The sequence below is a fragment of the Salmo salar genome, chromosome 12, assembly GCF_965601325.2.
Source record: "Salmo salar chromosome 12, fSalSal1, whole genome shotgun sequence".
NCBI lineage: Eukaryota > Metazoa > Chordata > Actinopteri > Salmoniformes > Salmonidae > Salmo > Salmo salar.
Genome location: NC_138302.1, coordinates 33684923 through 33704948, shown reverse-complemented (window position 1 = coordinate 33704948; position 20026 = coordinate 33684923). Strand labels below are relative to the sequence as shown.

The 20026-nt window shown below is 44.5% G+C and overlaps 2 protein-coding genes across 2 annotated transcripts; one reads left to right on the top strand and one right to left on the bottom strand.

Moving 5' to 3' along the window:
* Positions 1 to 694: 694 nt before the first annotated feature.
* Positions 695 to 10805, bottom strand: LOC106564914 (uncharacterized). Its single transcript, XM_014131421.3, has 3 exons — positions 10025 to 10805; positions 3635 to 3866; positions 695 to 3363 (listed from the first exon to the last, which is right to left on the bottom strand). The coding sequence occupies exons 1-3, from the start codon at positions 10711 to 10713 to the stop codon at positions 3199 to 3201; spliced, it is 1086 nt and encodes a 361-aa protein (XP_013986896.2). The 5' UTR covers positions 10714 to 10805; the 3' UTR covers positions 695 to 3198.
* Positions 10806 to 16073: 5268 nt separating this feature from the next.
* On the top strand, positions 16074 to 19775 carry LOC106564915 (uncharacterized). The gene is made up of 4 exons (XM_014131422.2): positions 16074 to 16158; positions 17066 to 17330; positions 17475 to 17677; positions 18773 to 19775. Exons 1-4 carry the CDS (start codon positions 16125 to 16127, stop codon positions 19108 to 19110), a joined length of 840 nt encoding a protein of 279 aa, XP_013986897.1. The 5' UTR covers positions 16074 to 16124; the 3' UTR covers positions 19111 to 19775.
* The last annotated feature ends 251 nt before the right edge of the window (positions 19776 to 20026 follow it).

Below are 20026 nucleotides of genomic sequence, written 5' to 3'. Positions count from 1 at the left end.
GGATATATTGAAGCAACATCTCAAGACATCAGTCAGGAAGTTAAAGCTTGATCGCAAATGGGTCTTCCAAATGGACAATGACCCCAAGCATACTTCCAAAGTTGTGGCAAAATGGCTTAAGGACAACAAAGTCAAGGTATTGGAGTGGCCATCACAAAGCCCTGACCTCAATCCTATAGAAAATGTGTGGGCAGAACTGAAAAAGCGTATGCGAGCAAGGAGGCCTACAAACCTGACTCAGTTACACCAGCTCTGTCAGGAGGAATGGGCCAAAATTCACCCAACTTATTGTGGGAAGCTTGTGGAAGGCTACCCAAAACGTTTGACCCAAGTTAAACAATTTAAAGGCAATGCTACCAAATACTAATTGAGTGTATGGTAACTTCTGACCCACTAGGAATGTGATGAAATAAATAAAAGCTGAAATAAATCATTCCCTCTACTATTATTCTGACATTTCACATTCTTAAAATAAAGTGGTGATCCTAACTGACCTAAGAAAGGTCATTTTTACGAGGATTAAATGTCAGGAATTGTGAAAAACTGAGTTTAATTGTATTTGGCTAAGGTGTATGTAAACTTCCGACTTCAACTGTATGCTCTTGACAGATATATTCCAGACACATTCAAATACATAAAACCTACAGTATATGGTCACACATTAAAAGACAGTTCAAACCCCCTGAAACAAGTGTAGGCAATTATCACTTTATTGATAGTCATTGATAGTTAATTTCACCAGGTCTGCAAAGGTACATGTCTGTAGTAGGCTGTGCAAACATGCTAAAACAGCACAAAACCACTCCCACTCCCCCAGTCAACAAATGTATATAATCTCAGTCATATACAGTATTCCAAATACATATACAGATAATCATTTTGTTTTATATATTTAGAAAAATATAAAGTCCAAGCTTTAAAACTGACTGACAAAAAAAACAAAAATCACAACAAGAAGTCCCAGATGTAGTAAATTATGTCTACATATGCTGAAGTGTGTGTGTTTGTGTGTGTGTGTGTTTGTGTTCACGAGCAAGTGTCAGGGAGGAAAACTCTGCAGATGGAGGGTACGAGCTTACAGCTGAAGGGAGAAAAAAAGATTATGTAGCCATTTTGTGAATTATGGTTGACATGGGTTTAATAAACAACCTGTCGGGGTGGCTCAGGCCTAACACAAATAGTCCTCCATCCCGAGCTACTCAGAGGAACAGAGGAGCCTGACCTCTAACGGGGTTGTACTCAAGACCTGACGCCAAATGTTTTGCTAACAGTGTGAGACTGGTGCGTGTATTGTACTGTAGGTGTAATGGGAGAGAGAATGTATTATATACAACAACTTCTACAGTAATCCACCTCATTTCCTCTCATCTACAGCCACTTGTCTCTTGCTGAATGAGTTTGTCATATTGTATTAGCTCGACTTCCTGTGTCAGTTATTTATCAGCCATGTAAGCCTACTGTATATCCATCTTGTAACATTACTGCTGGCCTCCAAAGGAACAACAAAGGAGAAGGCTGTAGAATATGAGTAGAATTATATTATTAGCCAAGTAGCCATGGTAGCAAAGCAGATAGAGGGATGTTTTCTCTCAGCATTTGGCCAGAGGAAAGAAAGGATGAGAGAGTAGGGGAGATATTTGATGAATGACCAGAAGAGGAAGAGCGGAGCCCCATTACTTCCTCATTAATGGTAAATGACAAAGCCGAGAGGGACCAGAGCGCAGGAGTTACCATCAGAGACACAGAGGAGATTGGATCTAAACTGACATTCAAAATCCATTTGTAGTGTATTCAGGGGAAGTCAGGAGCAAGGCTCCAACTTGTGCTATCGTATTGTACATGTCAACCCAACATGGTTTAAACTGTACCAAAGTGTCTAGACCTCTTGGTAGGGTTGTAGAGTGCTTAGTATATTAGATATGGTCGATATTAATATTTGTTCTTACCCTAGTGGTTCAGAGGTAAAAGATATACTGATGCTACTTCAAAGGGTCCGTTGTATTTCCAGAGACCTCTGGAGTCAGTTTCTTAATGAGGAAATGTAAACGCTCTGTAAATGCTCTGTAAATATTAGCATATGGGTGGTCAAAGTTGTCAGAGCAGTGTATGTGTGTGCTCGTGAGTGCATCCTTATAAAGAGGAGATGATACCCTAACAGTGATCTGTCAGCCTGTGGCTCTATCCCATCACTTTGAAACGGTTTATAAATTAAAATAGCCAATTGCCGTATGGACAGAGTGTTAGCAGATGGGTGTGCTTGTATAGTGCATGAGATGGGCATGGAAGGAGACAGGGTGTATTTGGGAATCCAAAGTGGCATACTTTCAGTGAGCAACAAAACTCCCTAAAATGGAGCCCTTAGTTCCCTTGAAAACATTGAAGATTTACGATACTACAATGAGTGTTGAATGAGGGCATAAGAGAATACATACACTCACTTACTGTACGCTATACAGACAACATCCCAGGAGCTATACAGACAACACCTCAGGACCTATACAGACAACACCTCGGGAGCTATACAGACAACACCTCGGGGGCTATACAGACAACACCTCGGGGGCTATACAGACAACACCTCGGGGGCTATACAGACAACACCTCGGGGGCTATACAGACAACACCTCGGGGGCTATACAGACAACACCTCGGGGGCTATACAGACAACACCTCGGGGGCTATACAGACAACACCTCGGGGGCTATACAGACAACACTTCGGGGGCTATACAGACAACACCTCGGGGGCTATACAGACAACACCTCGGGGGCTATACAGACAACACCTCGGGGGCTATACAGACAACACCTCGGGGGCTATACAGACAACACCTCGGGGGCTATACAGACAACACCTCGGGGGCTATACAGACAACACCTCGGGGCTATACAGACAACACCTCGGGGGCTATACAGACAACACCTCGGGGGCTATACAGACAACACCTCGGGGGCTATACAGACAACACCTCAGGGGCTATACAGTAAAGTACACACAATGAGTCAATAGGGAGAGGGGAATGACTCCCCCAAAAGTTGAACACAACAAGATATTCTTTGAACAGTCTCAGCCCTAAAAATCACCTTCCTCCATCCCTGTTCCCTTCATTTTTCTTGGACAGGGTCATTACAGAGACCAAACTTCCCCTTCAGGATCCGTACAGACCGTTACAGCCCTGCACTCCCCTGCTATCGCCCCTCACACTGCCGAGCTGGAGAGCTGCACCCAGCCAACCTCTGTGTAGGCGCCCGTCACATGCCAGTACACCGCCCCCAGCAGTTTGGTCCACACCATTTGCACTTCTGCTGTGAAGAATTCTGGGAAGTCCTCCGAGAGCACCTCCAGCATTACACCACACAGGATCTAAGAGATGGAGAAAGGGAGGAAGTGAGATAAACAATGAGGAGAAAAGTGAGAGGAAGAGGATGGCAAGATGTAAGGAAAAATAAAAATTGGTAGATGAAGAAAGAGAGGAGTAAAAATGGAGGAGAGCAATCTTGTCTAACAAATGCACCCTCGAAGCCTTTCCAGTTGGCCTCAACTTGAAACAGAGCAACGCAACTTCCGTCCTCTCCACTCAAAACCTTTCAGAGGGACATTAGGGACCACTAACACAGACAAGCCATGCCCTCACCTTAAAGTACATAGGCTCCACCTTGTGTTTGACAGCATGCGCCTTGCCCACCAGAGCCAGAACAGAGGACACTTTCTCTGGGTCGTGGAGGTTCTCCACCACCGTGTTGATGGCGCTCATCACCCGGCGGGCGTGGTGCCTCAGCTGGACACTGCGCTCCATCTCCTCTGGGTCATCCATGTCCTGAAACTGGCTGAAGTACTGCTTGGCCGATGGGAAGTTCACAAAGAACCTGGAGGACAGAAGAGCATTAACATTCTTACTCTGTGATTTTCCTGGAATTTCTGGTGACAAGGTTTATCTATGGCTCTGGGTAGAAGTTAGTGTACTCATAATATCATAAAACCCACAGAACAACCATGCAATCAAACAATATCAGGGGAAGTCCAAGAAACTGGGGGACAAAAGAGTCAGGGTTAGAGTTTGTACAGAGCCATGATGGTACAAGCACAACTTATGTGGATATCATCCATGCTGGTTTCAATTCTTCCAGGACAATAATATTCTAGTAAGACAATAACACTCTTATTTGAATGTCCTCATAATCCACACAGAGCAAAGCAGAAGATATCAATATGCCTACAGGCAATCAGATGATGTCAGTGCAAAAATGAGGGATGAATAATATGTCAGTTAATACCCTCGGCAAAATTCACTGAAATTACTGAAATTGGTACTAGTGGGGAATATGTACGCTTCATAACATTTGATCGAAGCGTTCAAGCTTGAAGATTTCGGAATCTACTCATTGAATGGATGCCCTGTGGCCATAAAGTCAGATGAGTTAATAAAACAATTCTGGAGACATTATTGCTCATTGTAATGTGTGACCTAGAGCTAATGAAAACTACCCAAAGTTTTCAAAATGCACAATGTGCCTCAAGTTGTAATCAGCCTCTTAAAATAGCCTCATCTGCACCTAGGTGATTGGGCTTACTTATCACTTGTCACGACTTGGGCTTACGACTCAAGTGTTTACGTCCTGCGAGTGGAGTGTGCGGCTCACTTCTCATGATTTCTCGCGTCTACTTGGAGCCTTGGAGAATCTGCTCAGGGCGCCAACAACACGCAACGTGGGGTGATTGGCAGGCGGGAACGGTAAAGTGGTGCTGATGAGGCGAGGAGCATTAAGATCATTACGTTTCTTTGAGTGTAATTAGAGGCAGGTGCTGCTGGGGACCAGAGGAGCGAGACGGGTGGCAGTCGATGTTCCTCTCGGAGCATTTCACCTGCGGTGACTGTGCGTAGGAGGTTTCCTCTGCCTGAATGCTTTGGCATTGATTATGAGCCACATAACAATACCTGCCATACACAGCGATGAAAGATGCAAAAAAATCCTCAAATGTCCTGTGACTGCTTTGTCATCTACAAAAGTGACAGTAGATACCAGCCTTGCATGTCCTAAAGTGCTTTTGTCAAGTCCTTCCCTCCCTAGTCACAGATACTGTATATCCTGCAGAACTACACACTTTTCCTGAATGGAAAATAATGGAACTTCAAAAGGAAGAGCACCTCTCTGAGGATTACTGGACTTCACACAGAGGGTACTATGACTGATGTGTGTGCCGTCTATGGACTAGTTTGAACTGCAAGTTATTTTAGGGCCATACAGTGAAGCCCATTCTCCAACCACCCTATGAGATGTAAGCTGAGAGAATGGGAATTTCCCCGCTCTGTTTTGATTGAGGTCTACAGTTTGTACGTCACCACCGCTGAGACTGACCACGTCAGGGCACCTCAATTAGCGGCTGTGTATTTTTGACGATAAGACTATAATGAAGTTTCCACAAGCTTACAAAGCGGTGCACTGCTTGTACAAGGAGATATGTGGGGGATACTTTTAGATTTTTGACTCTGCTCTCACCCTTTCTGGTGAAAGCACAGCATGCTGTATATGTAAACAAATGAATAATTGAAACACACACACAATCACTCTCATCTTGTTTCACCCCTGACCCAATTTGACTCGTGTAAGTGCTTTACACCAGTGCAGCTGACTGGGTACCAGGGTTTAGTTATTCAGCGTTGGTTAGGTTTGGCCCCTGGCAGCAGCGCTACACTACACTACACTGCATCCCCGCAGATCCTGTGACATGCTATGCTACATGCTATGCTAAAGAGGCGCCTGCTTGCCCATAGCTGTCCCCAAGCCAAGCTCTCCCAGCTGTCGCTGCTTCACTTTGTCTTTGAAACAACAAGGGACACTGGCGTGTTGTTCCTTGCAGATAAACATGAAAGTCCCTTAGAGCTTTGTGAGGAAAGGACTTTTTCTCTTAGAAGTCAGAAATGAAGAACTTTTTTCGTATAACTTCGCCAATCCTCTTCAGGGCCCCCTTTTATAGGTTCAAGAGTACTGTGCAATATACTGTTAAATATACAAACAGTGTATATCCACTTTTATATCTGCATGTATATTTATACATCTCTATAATGCAAGACTGTTAAAACATTTGCCCTGAAAGCCTAACACAACCAGAACCAGAGAGTGAGTGGAGTGTCTGGAGTGTCAAAGATGCTCTCACACTGAATTCCCCCAACCTGTCGCTGCATTTAAATGAAGTCATCAAAGCAGCACCATTAGTGGTTTGTTAGTCACATTCTAATTAGTCTTGAAGGGTTCTTTTCGGGAAGGCAACACGCTTCGAGTACTGAGAAAAACGACCTTGACTAACCTGTGCGAGCATTAGACACAGCACAGAGAGGTGGATTCTCTTTACTGGTCATTCAAAGCACTTCCATGAAATCAAATCAAGTCTCATCTCCTCAGCCATCAAGATCGACTACTTTGGAGATGTGTCCATCATGCTAGTATCAGAAGCATCCAGTCACAGCCAAATACTTTTGCTTGATGTTTGGCGATTTCATTGGGCTGCCATTTGTACAGTACTCGAGATGGCCGGAGGTGGTCTCCTCATTGGTGAAATTGCATTTGTGCGCATTGATGATGACATTAGCCCAGGCTATTGTCACGGTCTATTCTTTCCGTCCATCCAAGCAGAAGGATAGAAATGCAAATAGCTAAGCATTCACATGGCGAACCATGGAAGTCAACCGAAAAGTGGAAGGCTTTGACCCAGTATCCATCCACTCTTCAACATGCTTTCAGGATAGCTATTAGACCATTATCCATTCCGCACAGATGACCTGCTTACTCAGGCCATCTGCTTGTTAATAGGAGCAGGCCAATTAGTGGGTACAGAGGGATGTTAGGGAGTGTGACATACTGTACCAGTCAAAAGTCTGGACACACCTACTCATTCAAGGGGTTTTCTTTATTTGTACTATTTTCTGCGTGTAGAATAATAGTGAAGACATCAAAACTATGAAATAACACATATGGAATCATGTAGTAACCAAAAAAGTGTTAAACAAATAAAAATGTATTTTTGATTTTAGATTCTTTAAGGTAGCCACCCTTTGCCTTGATGACAACTTTGCACACTCTTCGCATTCTCTCAACCAGCTTCACCTGGAATGCTTTTCCAAAAGTCTTGAAGGAGTTTCCACATATGCTGAGCACTTGTTGGCTGCTTTTCCTTCACTCTGCGGTCCAACTCATTCCAAACCATCTCAATTGGTTGAGGTTGGGTGATTGGGGAGACCAGGTCATCTGATGCAGCACTCCATCACACTCCTACTTGGTCAAATAGCCCTTACACAGCCTGGAGGTGTGTTGGGTCATTGTCCAGTTGAAAAACAAATGATAGTCCCACTAAGCGCAAACCAGATGGGGTGGCGTATTGCTGCAGAATGCTTTGGTAGCTATGTTGGTTAAGTGTGCCTTGAATTCTAAATAGATCACAGAACGTGTCACCAGCAAAGCACCCCCACCCCATCACTCCTACTCCTCCATGCTTCACGGTGGGAACCACACATGCTGAGATCATCCCTTCACCTACTCTGCATTTCACAAAGACACGGTGGACTCATCAGACCAAAGGACATATTTCTCGTGTTTCTTGGCCCAAGCAAGTCTCTTCTTCTTGTTGGTGTCCTTTAGTACTGTTTTTTGTTGTTGCAGCAATTCGACCATGAAGGCCTGATTCACGCAGGCTCCTCTGAACAGTTGATGTTGAGATGTGTCTGTTACTTAAACTCTGTGAAGCATTTATTTGGGCTGCAATTTCTGAGGCTGGTAACTCTAATGAACTTATCCTCTGCAGCAGAGGTAACTCTGTGTTTTTCTTTCCTGAGAGCCAGTTTCATCATAGCGCTTGATGGTTTTTGCGATTGCACTTGAAGAAACTTTAAAAGTTCTTGACATTTTCCATACTGACTGACCTTCATGTCTTCAAGTAATGATGGACTGTTGTTTCTCTTTGCTCATTTGAGCTGTTCTTGCCATAATATGGACTTGGTCTTTTACCAAATAGGGCTATCTTCTGTATACCACCCCTACATTGTCACAACACAGCTAATTGGCTCAAATGCATTAAGAAGGAAAGAAATTCCACAAATTAACTTTTAACAAGGCACAGCTGTTAATTTAAATGCATTCCTGGTGACTACCTCATGAAGCTGGTTGAGAGAATGCCAAGAGTGTGCAAAGCTGTCATCAAGGCAAAGGGTGGCTACTTTGAAGAATCTCAAATATAAAATATTTTTTTGGTTACTACATGATTCCATGTGTGTTATTTCATAGTTTTGATGTCTTCACTATTATTCTACAATGTAGAAAATAATAAAAATAAAGAAAAACCCTTGAATGAGTAGGTGTGTCCAAACTTTTGACTGATACTGTAGGTGCAGTTGAGAAGCTTTGCACTCAGGAGGATCATTAGACCCAGCAGAGCATTCAAGCCTGGGCATGTCAAGAGAGCCTGTGATCTTGATGTCAAGGGACAGAGAGAAATGAAAGATAGAAAGAAAGAGACATAGTGAATAGAGAATGGGAGGGAGACTGAGGAAAGCGAGAGAATAGGAGGGAGACGGATAGTAAGAAAGAAAGTGAGGGAGAGAGAGGAACAGATATGGAGAATGAGAGAGAGACCGGCAGGGAGAGTCGAGAGAGACAGTGAAGTGCCAAAGCTTGTTGCTGTTACACACAGATAAGAATGCCACACACATGCACGTATGTACACACTCTCTCTCTCACACACACACACACACACACACACACACACGCACACACACACACACACACACACAGACAACTCTACACACTCTGCCCTCAGAGCTTTCCCTAAGGGACTATCTTGTCTCTCCCACCCAAAATCAGAGCACATCACTGCCTTAGCGACGCCACGCTGTCCGTTTTAACGAGCCCTCTCGGCGTTCCATGTGGAACACTGAGACAACACTTAGACAAAAGTCAAACGCATCCCAGCTCAGTCAGACAGCGACTCTTTTTTCAGATGCAGAGCCATACGCATTAAGACCAACACACACATACAAACAAAGTGACAGACAACTTGTAATATTAAAATTCCAGTAAATAAAGAATAATAAGCAGTCATCAAGGTGCCACAGAAAAGTACCTGCTAAACTGCTGGTTCAGGTTTAGAGTGAAGATGTGACAGGTAAAAGATGTAAAATAGGTGTAAAGCATCAACTGAACAGCTAGAAAAGGAATGTCTGCCTCAGACAGGAGGACATTTAAGCAGAAACATGTGCTCCCCCTCAATTATAGTGTCTTACAAAAATAGTCTGTAGAATGAAGAGGGCTTCTGAGAAATTGCTTTTTAATGAGGACAGAGGTGAGTGAATGAGAGCAGAATTTTCTATGTGTGGAGGTGGTCTGTGCAGTGTGGACTCAATCTCCCTGCGTTTTCCAGAGCCGTCTGTGGGATTTCATAGGAATGCATGAGCCCCCTCCAATCTGCACAAATCTATGGAAAACACACATCCAGCAGTGCTCAGGTGCAGTAAACATCAGTGGAAATCTGTGTTTATATGTTGGTCAAGTCTAGTCCCAATTAACCCCAATCACCCTCCACTGACAACTTTTTTGCCCAAACCTTTCTATGCCTGATAAGATGCTGTACATGAGAATGTACTTTTTTAAATTGTAGACCCCCCATGCCATCCTGTCCCACCAGCTACACATACCTTATGAGGACCCCTTGATACTCCACATACCTTATGAGGACCCCTTGATACTCCACGTACCTTATGAGGACCCCCTGATACTCCAATTACCTTATGAGGACCCCTTGATACTCCACGTACCTTATGAGGACCCCCTGATACTCCACATACCTTATGAGGACCCCCTGATACTCCACGTGCCTTATGGGGACCAACAGCCGCAACACAATGAGGACTCTAAGCCCCGCGTACTTAATGAGAACCATCAGCCCTATATGTGCCTTAGGAGGACCTCCAGTCCCGCCACAATGGCGACCAACATCCCCATCACTGTGGAGACCAACAGCCCCCCCCCCCACATACCTTATGAGGACCGACACGCCCACGTCCTCGCAGTTCTCGTAGACGTGTACCCAGGTGTTCTGGATGATCTCCCGCTCGGCATCGGTCAGTGGCTCGGCCCGCTCCGGCCGCTCCCCACGCTCCATCGTCTCTCCTCCTACGTCTCTCGGCGACTCCATCCGAGACGACCTCCGCCGCAGCAGCTCGGAGGCTCCCGGCAGCAGCGAGCGGGGGAGGTAGGGAGCAAGGGAGGGGGGGAGGGAGAAGGAGAGCTGTGAACCCACGGCGACGGAGATGGAGGGATGGAGGAGACAGACGGAGCAGCCTTGAACGCTACCCACCCACCCCCCACCAAAACCACCACTCTCTCCCTTCGCTCTCCTCTCCTCCAAAACTTGTCCTCCACTGTTAATACCACTTCTTTTTTTATTCCCCTCACTCTTTCTCTCTTTCTCCGTTTCTTTGGTATCTTTCCTTCTCTGGTACGGGAGCTGTCTTCCCCCTGAACTTCTGTGTTTGTGAGGACCTGATGGAATGACGGAGGGAGTGGGAGAGAGGGGTGGAGAGAAAAGAGAGGGGGTGGGGAGAGATGGAGAGAGGGGGTAGAATAGAGAGCATCTATGATCTCTGTATTGTCCTCCCGCCTCCCTCTCACACACTCTCCTCTCTCTCCCTCTTTCCCCCACTCTTTCTCTCTCTCTCTCTTTCATTTTGTCTACCTAATGTGCGCACACATGCAACCACGTATGCACACACATGCACGCACATACACACGCACACAGATCCTAGATTCTCTCTATTCTACCCCCTCTCTTTTCTCTCCACCCCTCACTCCCACTCCCTCCGTCATTCCATCAGGTCCTCACAAACACAGAAGTTCAGGGGGGAAGACAGCTCCCGTACCAGAGAAGGAAAGAAACAAAGAAACGGAGAAAGAGTGTGTGTGTGTGCGTTCGTGGTGGGGTTCTGTGTCGTCTCATGAGAGAGCCCGTATAAACTGTGACAGAAAAAGCTATAGGAAGCCTCTGTCTCTCCACAGACTCTCACGGGACATTGTGCCTGACCGTTTGACAGGTAAAGCAGATAGAACAGAGAGAGAGAGTAAAAAAGAGAAGTTACCATTTGCATTCAGGCTATTGAGAAAGTTCTGAAATACATAATGGAGGTCAAGAAATAAGGTTAAACATGAATTACATTATCTGTCAGAGTATTTACTTCTCACTGATTCAATTGTATTGGACGTATGACTCATAAAAAAAACTTGATGAAACCATTCAAAAGTAAATTCAACAAAAGTCTTGGATCGTCTGGTTTGAAATTACACTTTGATTTGTGCAGTGCAGACAGACCAACACAAGAAGATTGAAGAAACCTGCTACTGAAGGGGTCAATCAGCATAGAAGATATTGAAAATTCCACATTTGACATTCGCTCAGTGGCTCGCTACAGCCAGAGGAGACGGTTAATAAACTGCTGGCTAGACAAAAGGGGGGGGGGGGCGAAAAGGAGTCTACGGTGACAGTTTTATTGTGCCATGGAGTCTATAGAAAAAGCCTGCCTGCCATTGAGATAGAGCTGTCACAGCATTTGAAAGATGACAGATTTATGCACAAAGCCAAGTGTGGCACCCGTCAACACTAAACTGAATTGCACACTAATGTCTGTCAGACTTTCCACGTGCCACTTAGGCTGCGTTTACACAGACAGCCCAATTCTGATCGTTTGCCCAATTATTAGCAAAAGCTCTGATCTAATTGGTTATAAAGATCAGAAGTAGGCTGCCTGTGTAAATGCAGCCTTAGGGTGAGCAAATACTAAGTCTGTGATATAGGGCTTTGTCAAAACCTATATGGACATAATTAAATTACCACCGTCTCATATACATACAGAATACACTGTTCATAGCATAGTATGAGTATAAAGAATTTTCTACTGTGGGAATATAAAATTATTGGACACTAACATCTACTGTAACACAAAGCATATTGCCAATTGGCAAAGGTTTGTTCAAAATCTCACTAGATTATGAAGAGCAAGTCACAGACTACTCATACATGTACTGTATAAAGCATTTGTACTGTGTAAATGTAGCTTGGGCCAAGTTAGCGTCTATGATAGTATTCATTTTATCGCCTCTCCATCTCAGACCTTGCAGGAAGTAAGCAACACTGACACTTCGAACACACCGACAGCGTCATTGGGCGAAATGGTACGCAGCATCATCTGGATATGTGTCCAACAAAAGTTCAACATTCACCTTCTGCTACCATTTCTGTCAATCCGTCTACGCATACAGTTTGACGCATACGTTTGATAAATCCAACGTATGCACCACACAGAACGCTCTGCAACGCAATGCTGCAAGGCAAACGCAGCGTTTCATTGGAAATTCTGGCGTACCAAAATGCAATGACACTGTCGGTGTGATCGAAGCGTGAGTGTAAAAAAACATTAGGAAGGCGTGCTCTTCCCATGACATAGACTGACCAGGTGAATCCAGCTGAAAGCTATGATCCCTTATTGATGTCACCTGTTAAATCCACTTCAATCAGTGTAGATCAGGGGTCTCCAACCTTTTCTAGCATGAGAGCTAATTTAAAAAAATTAAACATATCGCGAGCTACACGGTTTTTTGTTGTTGTTGCTTGCTGCTCGTTCTTCTCTTCTCCTCCCTGCAACTCTTCCCCGGGTCCTTTCTGTCAATATACCTGGTAAAATAATGGTTAATAAACAATTCCAAGGGGGGCCCTATAAAATGTGTGATTCCTATTACAAATTATGTTTTATCTTTTCCCAAATAAGGTTCTCATTTTTATTATTCCTGGATTTAGATTTTGTTTTGATTTTACACTCTTAAAATGACAATTGTTTATAGAGAAACAACGAAATTGGACGTTCTGAGTCCATGTCAATGCTTAAATCATATCAGAAGGAAAACAAATTGGTCTGGAAGAACACTAACACATTTTGTGATGAATGTGCCATCTAATGTGCTGGTGTAGCAACGGTTCTGTACTGCTGCTGCTCATTTCATGGCAAAGTTTGCAAATAAGAATAATAGATATAAATTACATACTTTTGCCAGGTAAGCCTACTTTGCAATTAACATTTAACTTCTACAGGATCGGTCCCCGTCCCCCCGCCCCCCCCACCCCACGTAACGGTTGAGCTAATGTAGGCTAATGTGATTAGCATGAGGTTGTAAATAACAATAACATTTCCCAGGACATGGACATACCTGATATGGGCAGAAAGCTTAAATTGTTGTTATTCTAACTGCGCTTTCCAATTTACAGTAGCTATTACAGTGAAATAATACCATGCTATTGTTCGAGGAGAGTGCACAGTTATGAACTTGAACATGTATTAATAAACCAATTAGGCACATTTGGGCAGTCTTGACACAACATTTTGAACAGAAATGCATGTTTTTTTATCTTGTACCAGATCTAATGTGTTATATTCTCCTACATTCATTTCACATTTCCACAAATTTCAAAGTGTTTCCTTTCAAATGGAATCAAGGAATCAGTACATCACTGGGGCCAGGCTTCCTGCCATCCAGGACCTATACAATAGGCGGTGTCAGAGGAAAGCCCAGAAAATAGTCAGAGATAGACTGTTTTCTCTACTACCACACGGCAAGCGATACCGGAGCGCCAAGTCTAGGACCAAAAGGCTCCTCAACAGCTTCTACCCCCAAGCCATAAGACTGCTGAACAATTCATAAAATCGCCACCGGACAATTTACATGGACCCCCCCTCCCTTTTGTACACTGCTGCTACTCGCTGTTTATTATCTATGCATAGTCACTTCACCCCTACCTACATGCACAAATTACCTCAACTAACCTGTACCACCGCACACTGACTCAGTACCGGTGCCTCCTGAATATAACCTCGTTATTGTTATTCTCATTGTGTTACTTTATTATAACTTTTTATTTTAGTCTACTTGGTAAATATTTTCTTAACTCTTCTTGAACTGCACTGTTGGTTAAGGGCTTGTAAGTAAGCATTTCACGGTAAAGTTTCCACTTGTTGTATTTGGCGCATGAGACAAATAAAGTTTGATTTGATTTGAAGAATATGCATATCCTTACTTCAGGTCCTGAGCTACAGGCAGTCATATTTGGATATGTCTTTATAGGCGAACATTCTTAATTAATTGAAAAGGTTTTGGGGGAAAGTATTTCTGTCAACCTACAAGATGGTTATCACATCAACTGGCTACACACAGAGGGATAGACACACACGCACACCACACAGACAGACAGGGGCAATATTGTTGGAAATGAATTGGAAAATATTGTGTTAGGTTTGGCTTTTTAAGCCAATAGTGGCTAACCAGGGGTGGGATAATGTCAGGTTGCGTTGATTAAATAGTAGCTGGGAGCTTGAGGGGTCTGATACTTGTGAGATTTGTTTATGACAGTTTGCGGTGGAACACGTGAAAATTGCATGTACTTTCAGAATTGTTTGGTGAGCTACTCATAGGTGGGCTACGAGCTACTGGTAGCTTACGAGAGCTTACGAGCTACTGGTAGCTTACGAGTAGCTTACGAGCTACTGGTAGCTTACAGGCTACGAGCTACTGGCAGCTTACGAGCTACTTGTAGCTCGCAATCGACCTGTTGGAAATCCCTGGTTTAAATTAAGAGGAGACGGGTTAAAGAATAATTTTTAAGCCTTGAGACAACTGAGACATGGATTGTGTACGTGTTCCATTCTGAGGGTAAATGGGTAAAACAAAAGATTTAACTGCCTTTGAACGGGTATTGTATTAGGTACCAGGCGCACCAGTTTGAGTGTGTCAAGAACGGCAGAGCTGCTGGGTTTTTCACGCTCAACAGTTTTACGTGTGTATTAAGAATGGTCCACCACCGAAAGGACATCCAGCCAACTTGACAAAATGGGCCAACATTCCTGTGGAACGCTTTCGCCACCTTGTAGTCCATGCCCTGACGAATTGAGGCTGTTCTGACGGCAAAAGGGGTGCAACTCAATATTAAGTGTTCCTAATGTTTTGTACACTCAGTGTGGATGTACGTTTGTCTTCTTCAATGATACACTGGTCAAGTAGGTCATCTCTAAGAGTGTCCTGAATGGCACCCTATTCCTTACTTTTGCACTACTTTTGACCAGGGTGCACTTCTTTTGACCAGAGCCCTATTGGCACTGGTCAAAAGTAGTGCACTATATATAGGGAATAGGGTGCCATTTAGGATACAACCTAGATGTGTGTTTTTAGGAGTGTGCCTACTCTGGTCTGATGGGGGAGAGACCATTATAATGACTATTGCATAACTATTATGGTGATGTGTTATACACAGCACATTAAGCCTGTCCAATACCGCAGTAGATTTCATTAGCTCCAAGTCACTGTGACAAGATAAGTGCCTTACGTTGGGCCAGTAACTGAAAGGTCGCTTGTTCGAATCTCCAGGCAGGCTAGGTGAAAAATCTGTCAATGTGCCCTTGAGCAAGGCACTTCACCCTAATTGCTCCTGTAAGTCGCTCTGGTTAAGAGCGCCTGTCAAATGACTAAAATGTGAGAGAGTTGCAATGGGGCAGAGTGACGTGTGTGTGTAAGTAAGCGAGGTGGATGGGGTCAAAAGGTGGAAGGTAAGAGACCACCTGAATACTGAGGATATTCAAATGTAATTATTCAACACATCATTTCAGTAGCTCTTGACCTGGAAGGTGAATTATGACATTTGAAGTGACACTCATCCTGACTGTTTAAGGTCAATAAAAATGTATCAGATGCAGAATAGCACAATCTTATGTAGGTCAACCATGTATTCCAGATTTCCTGTTACCATGCCAAGTCAAAGCCACAAGTGAATATATTTTGTATTATGGATTGCAGAGCATCCAGACCCTTTTCTCTGTGATGGAATTGACTTCACTTGTCAGAACATACCAGAAACTTTACGCGCGGTACTTTGACCCCATCTTGTGGACACTCCGCGGTCCTGCACAAATTTCGACTCGCCAGTTTTGCCAGATTTCCAGAGAAGTTGAGTTACACGTCAGAATGGAACCTGTACTGGTGAGTGGACGTGTACTGTGACCTCAACATTTTGTGTGTATCAGCTGATCCCGGATATATGCAGATATGGAACGTGTGGTGGAGATGGCAAATAACGGTGGTGAGCCCGACATAAACTGCTACGTCTGACATTACATATTTTATTGTTCATAAATCCATAACTAGCATTTGTCATTTTTATGCGGCTCGTGTGATTTTCCTGTGCGCGCGCTGGCCCATAATAAACAATGCAACATTTATACTTTAATATTCTAACTGTGTTGCCTCTGCATGGGTAGACGTGCCGTGCTGCTTGCACTTGTGCCTGGAATGGCAAAGCGTTTTAGCAACTATCCTACATCACCAGGCAAATAGGGGGCTTCGGCTTTTGCTTTGACAGTGAAAGTGATAATATCGGCTTTGCTTTGTATGGCAGCTGATCCCCAATCGCCAACAAATAGCCTAGAGGCCGTTCACAGTTAAATTACGTTTATGATGAAATACTTTGCCAGGGTTGTAATCATTATAGCCTATTCTGTTACAAATCGTTTCGCCCTGTTGCAAAACCGTTTACTCCAAACGGAAAACGCAAACGAGCGCTTCTCTTGGACAAATTCAAATAGAGCCCCACCCGTTTTCTTTACGTTTCCTTCTTAAACAGAAACGGTTTCCAAAATGTATACAACCCAGGTATCTTCCCCTAATATACACCAATGTGAACCCCTTATATTCAGCCCAGTAGTTTATCTTGCAGCTCCCTATAAAACATAATGTTTAACTTCCTAGCCTATGCATCATGATTGTATAAACTAGGCGGCCTACCAGTGGAGTTATTTCCTTACCATCTGGATTGTCTAATTTCTGAAGTAGCAATTGAGGAGGAATAGTCAGTGAAGCTTGAACGAGTGTTACAGGATAAGTGTACTAAGGCCCAGACCTCTTGGCAAAGGTCATATGAGGATTCTATACCAATAGTCTACGATTTAGATAACGCCTCTCACTTTTTCCGTCCCCCTTCCTCTCCCCAGGTTTCTCCCTCGCCGGTCCTTCCACCACTCCCCGCAAGCGACAGGTGCGATTCTCCGCCCGCCACGACATCCTGCTGCTCCGTGAGGTCATTGCTCAGAACCCGTTCTGTTCCAAGGAGTCGGGTCGTATCTGGGCCCGTGTCGGGGAGATCATTACTGCTGCCCTGCAGGACGAGAGCTTTGAGGTGGACGCCCGGCGTTGCAGGGAGAGGACCATGCTGCTGCTGGACTACTACAAGAAGCAGGACTTCCCCAGCCTACGCAGGTTGGTCAAGACTGGCCAGAAGTTGACATTAGACATACATACACAAGAGTCTACACAAGGCTTAATAGGAGGAATGTATTAGAAGCTGATACCCAACCCTGTGTGTCTGTGTCTGTTCATGCTTATGTGCCTGTATGTGTTCAGGTTTGGGACAGAGAGGCTGTATGCCCAGAAAGAAGACCTACTCCACGAGGTGTTGGAGCTGGAGGCAGAAAAGGGTCTTCTGGCCAGCGGGGAGAGTAAGTACCAGGATGAGGAACTCAGGAAACGAGCCCTGGAAGAGCTGGCTAGTCTACCAGAGCAGGACAAACCCATCATTATCTCCACACCAACAGGACAACCCAAAGGTAAGAACCCCATCCAAGTCTGTTTAGATCTGTGAGGTGAGAGAATAACTTCTAGATCTGTGATCATATCCAAAGGGAGGAAGGAAATAGGACACACACCTGAAGAGAATACTGTTATTCTAGCCCTACTGTGACCAAACCAGTGTTTTCCAGCAATTGCTTAGAATGCCCTGCCCTTGCCCCTCCTAAAACAGTATTCTCCTTTTTTAGAATGCCTGCCCTTGCCCCTCCTAAATCAGTATTCTCCTGTTTTAGAATGCCCTGCCCTTGCCCCACCTAAAACAGTATTCTCCTGTTTTAGAATGCCCTGCCCTTGCCCCACCTAAAACAGTATTCTCCTGTTTTAGAATGCCCTGCCCTTGCCCCTCCTAAAACAGTATTCTCCTGTTTTAGAATGCCCTGCCCTTGCCCCACCTAAAACAGTATTCTCCTGTTTTAGAATGCCCTGCCCTTGCCCCTCCTAAAACAGTATTCTCCTGTTTTAGAATGCCCTGCCCTTGCCCCACCTAAAACAGTATTCTCCTGTTTTAGAATGCCCTGCCCTTGCCCCACCTAAAACAGTATTCTCCTGTTTTAGAATGCCCTGCCCTTGCCCCTCCTAAAACAGTATTCTCCTGTTTTAGAATGCCCTGCCCTTGCCCCTCCTAAAACAGTATTCTCCTGTTTTAGAATGCCCTGCCCTTGCCCCTCCTAAAACAGTATTCTCCTGTTTTAGAATGCCCTGCCCTTGCCCCTCCTAAAACAGTATTCTCCTGTTTTAGAATGCCCTGCCCTTGCCCCTCCTAAAACAGTATTCTCCTGTTTTAGAATGCCCTGCCCTTGCCCCACCTAAAACAGTATTCTCCTGTTTTAGAATGCCCTGCCCTTGCCCCACCTAAAACAGTATTCTCCCGTTTTAGGTAGCTTGCCCTTGCCCCACCTCTATGTGTGTCCGTACTCAAGAGACTCACACAGTGACAGGTTTGCTCCTCAGCAAAAATGTTAGTGACTACAGACCAAAGAAATGATCACCAAAAAACATTGACCTTTTTATACTTTATCCTCCCCATTTCAACTATGTCCCTCTCTATTCTCTCCCCTCCCTGTCCCCTTCAGTCCCCATGACCCCAGAGCCCGAGGAGGAGCAGGAGGACCTGGCGGAGCTCTCACTAGTCTCGACGGCGCCCATGGCCAAGCAGCCTTGCCAATGCTGCTGCCAGACCTACTCAGAGATCCTCAGCTTCCTGGAGAAGCGCTCGGATGCGGAACAACGACTGCGGGAGGAGGAGCTATCGCTGAGGAGGGAGGAGCTAGAGATCCAGAGGAGTAAGATCACTCTGGAGAGAGAGAGGCTGGGGGCAGAGAGGAAGGAGAGGGAGAGGAGGTTCGAGCTGGAGAGCCAGGAAAGACAGGTCATATTGGACCTGCTAAAGGAGAAGGTGCTCAAAGGATGAGAGGATTGGTGGAGTGGTGGCGGGGGCAGGTGAGGGGCTGTAACTCTAGGTGTATGGTGTAAGTAACCCTAGGTGTATGGTGTGGACATAACATTAAGACATTGGGAGGGTGGTACTACCTCTGGATCGCACCCTCTGCCCTTTGTCCTACGCCAATGGCCTTAGTGAAGGAATCTGCTGTGACACCCATATCCAAGTGTGGAGATCCATGCCTAGCATTGAGCTAAGCTGGATGACCGCGTTCCACAAGGACACTGTGACTAAAAGTAGGTAGCACATCCTCACACTGTACATACCCATACATTATCTTATTAAACAAACCCTTTGGTGATAGAATAACAAGCTGTTCATCAAAAGTATTTTTTATAGTGAAAAGACAAATTGCCAACAATTCTCCCAATGTCAATTAACTCTTTAGTCAGTTTTGACTTTATGGTCATTATTATGAAGCTGTCCCTGCTGAAAATTCCAAGAAAGTACTTACATAACCTACTAATGATATGGGTGGCTGCAAGCAATTTAGAAACTGTATTTGTCAACTGAGGAAAGATTGAAGAAAAGTTTAAATACAGTATGTAGGCTAATTAGATTTCTAGGAAATATGACAAAGTTGTGTAACAATTTTGTACTTATGTATTGTATTAAATTACATATGACCAACCGTTCCCCCTGAAATACCACTTTTTAAGCATTTATAACAGGATACGTTACCTACATGTTTCTTCTTCATAATAACCCATTACTTTAGCGACTCTTTACGTCTTTTGACGCCTGCTACGTAAGGTTACTCTTTGACCTCGCGCATGATTGAAGTGCTCTGAGTGGTTGAAAATTCGCACAAACCACCCTCCTCTGTTCCAAAGCAGCACTCGCATTGGATTATTCTACTGCCAATATGTTAATCCTGGGCTACCCA

Bases quoted from the DNA above. Each gene is read 5' to 3' on its own strand.
- LOC106564914 (XM_014131421.3), bottom strand. From the start codon at position 10,713: ATGAAAGAGAGAGAGAGAGAAAGAGTGGGGGAAAGAGGGAGAGAGAGG. The intron at 3,867-10,024 runs GTATGTGGGGGG...TCTGTCCTCCAG, and splicing joins GGCGTGTCGGTCCTCATAAG to GTTCTTTGTGAACTTCCCAT. The intron at 3,364-3,634 runs GTGAGGGCATGG...TCCATCTCTTAG, and splicing joins TGGAGCCTATGTACTTTAAG to ATCCTGTGTGGTGTAATGCT.
- LOC106564915 (XM_014131422.2), top strand. From the start codon at position 16,125: ATGGAACGTGTGGTGGAGATGGCAAATAACGGTG. The intron at 16,159-17,065 runs GTGAGCCCGACA...TCCTCTCCCCAG, and splicing joins GGAGATGGCAAATAACGGTG to GTTTCTCCCTCGCCGGTCCT. The intron at 17,331-17,474 runs GTTGGTCAAGAC...GTATGTGTTCAG, and splicing joins GACTTCCCCAGCCTACGCAG to GTTTGGGACAGAGAGGCTGT.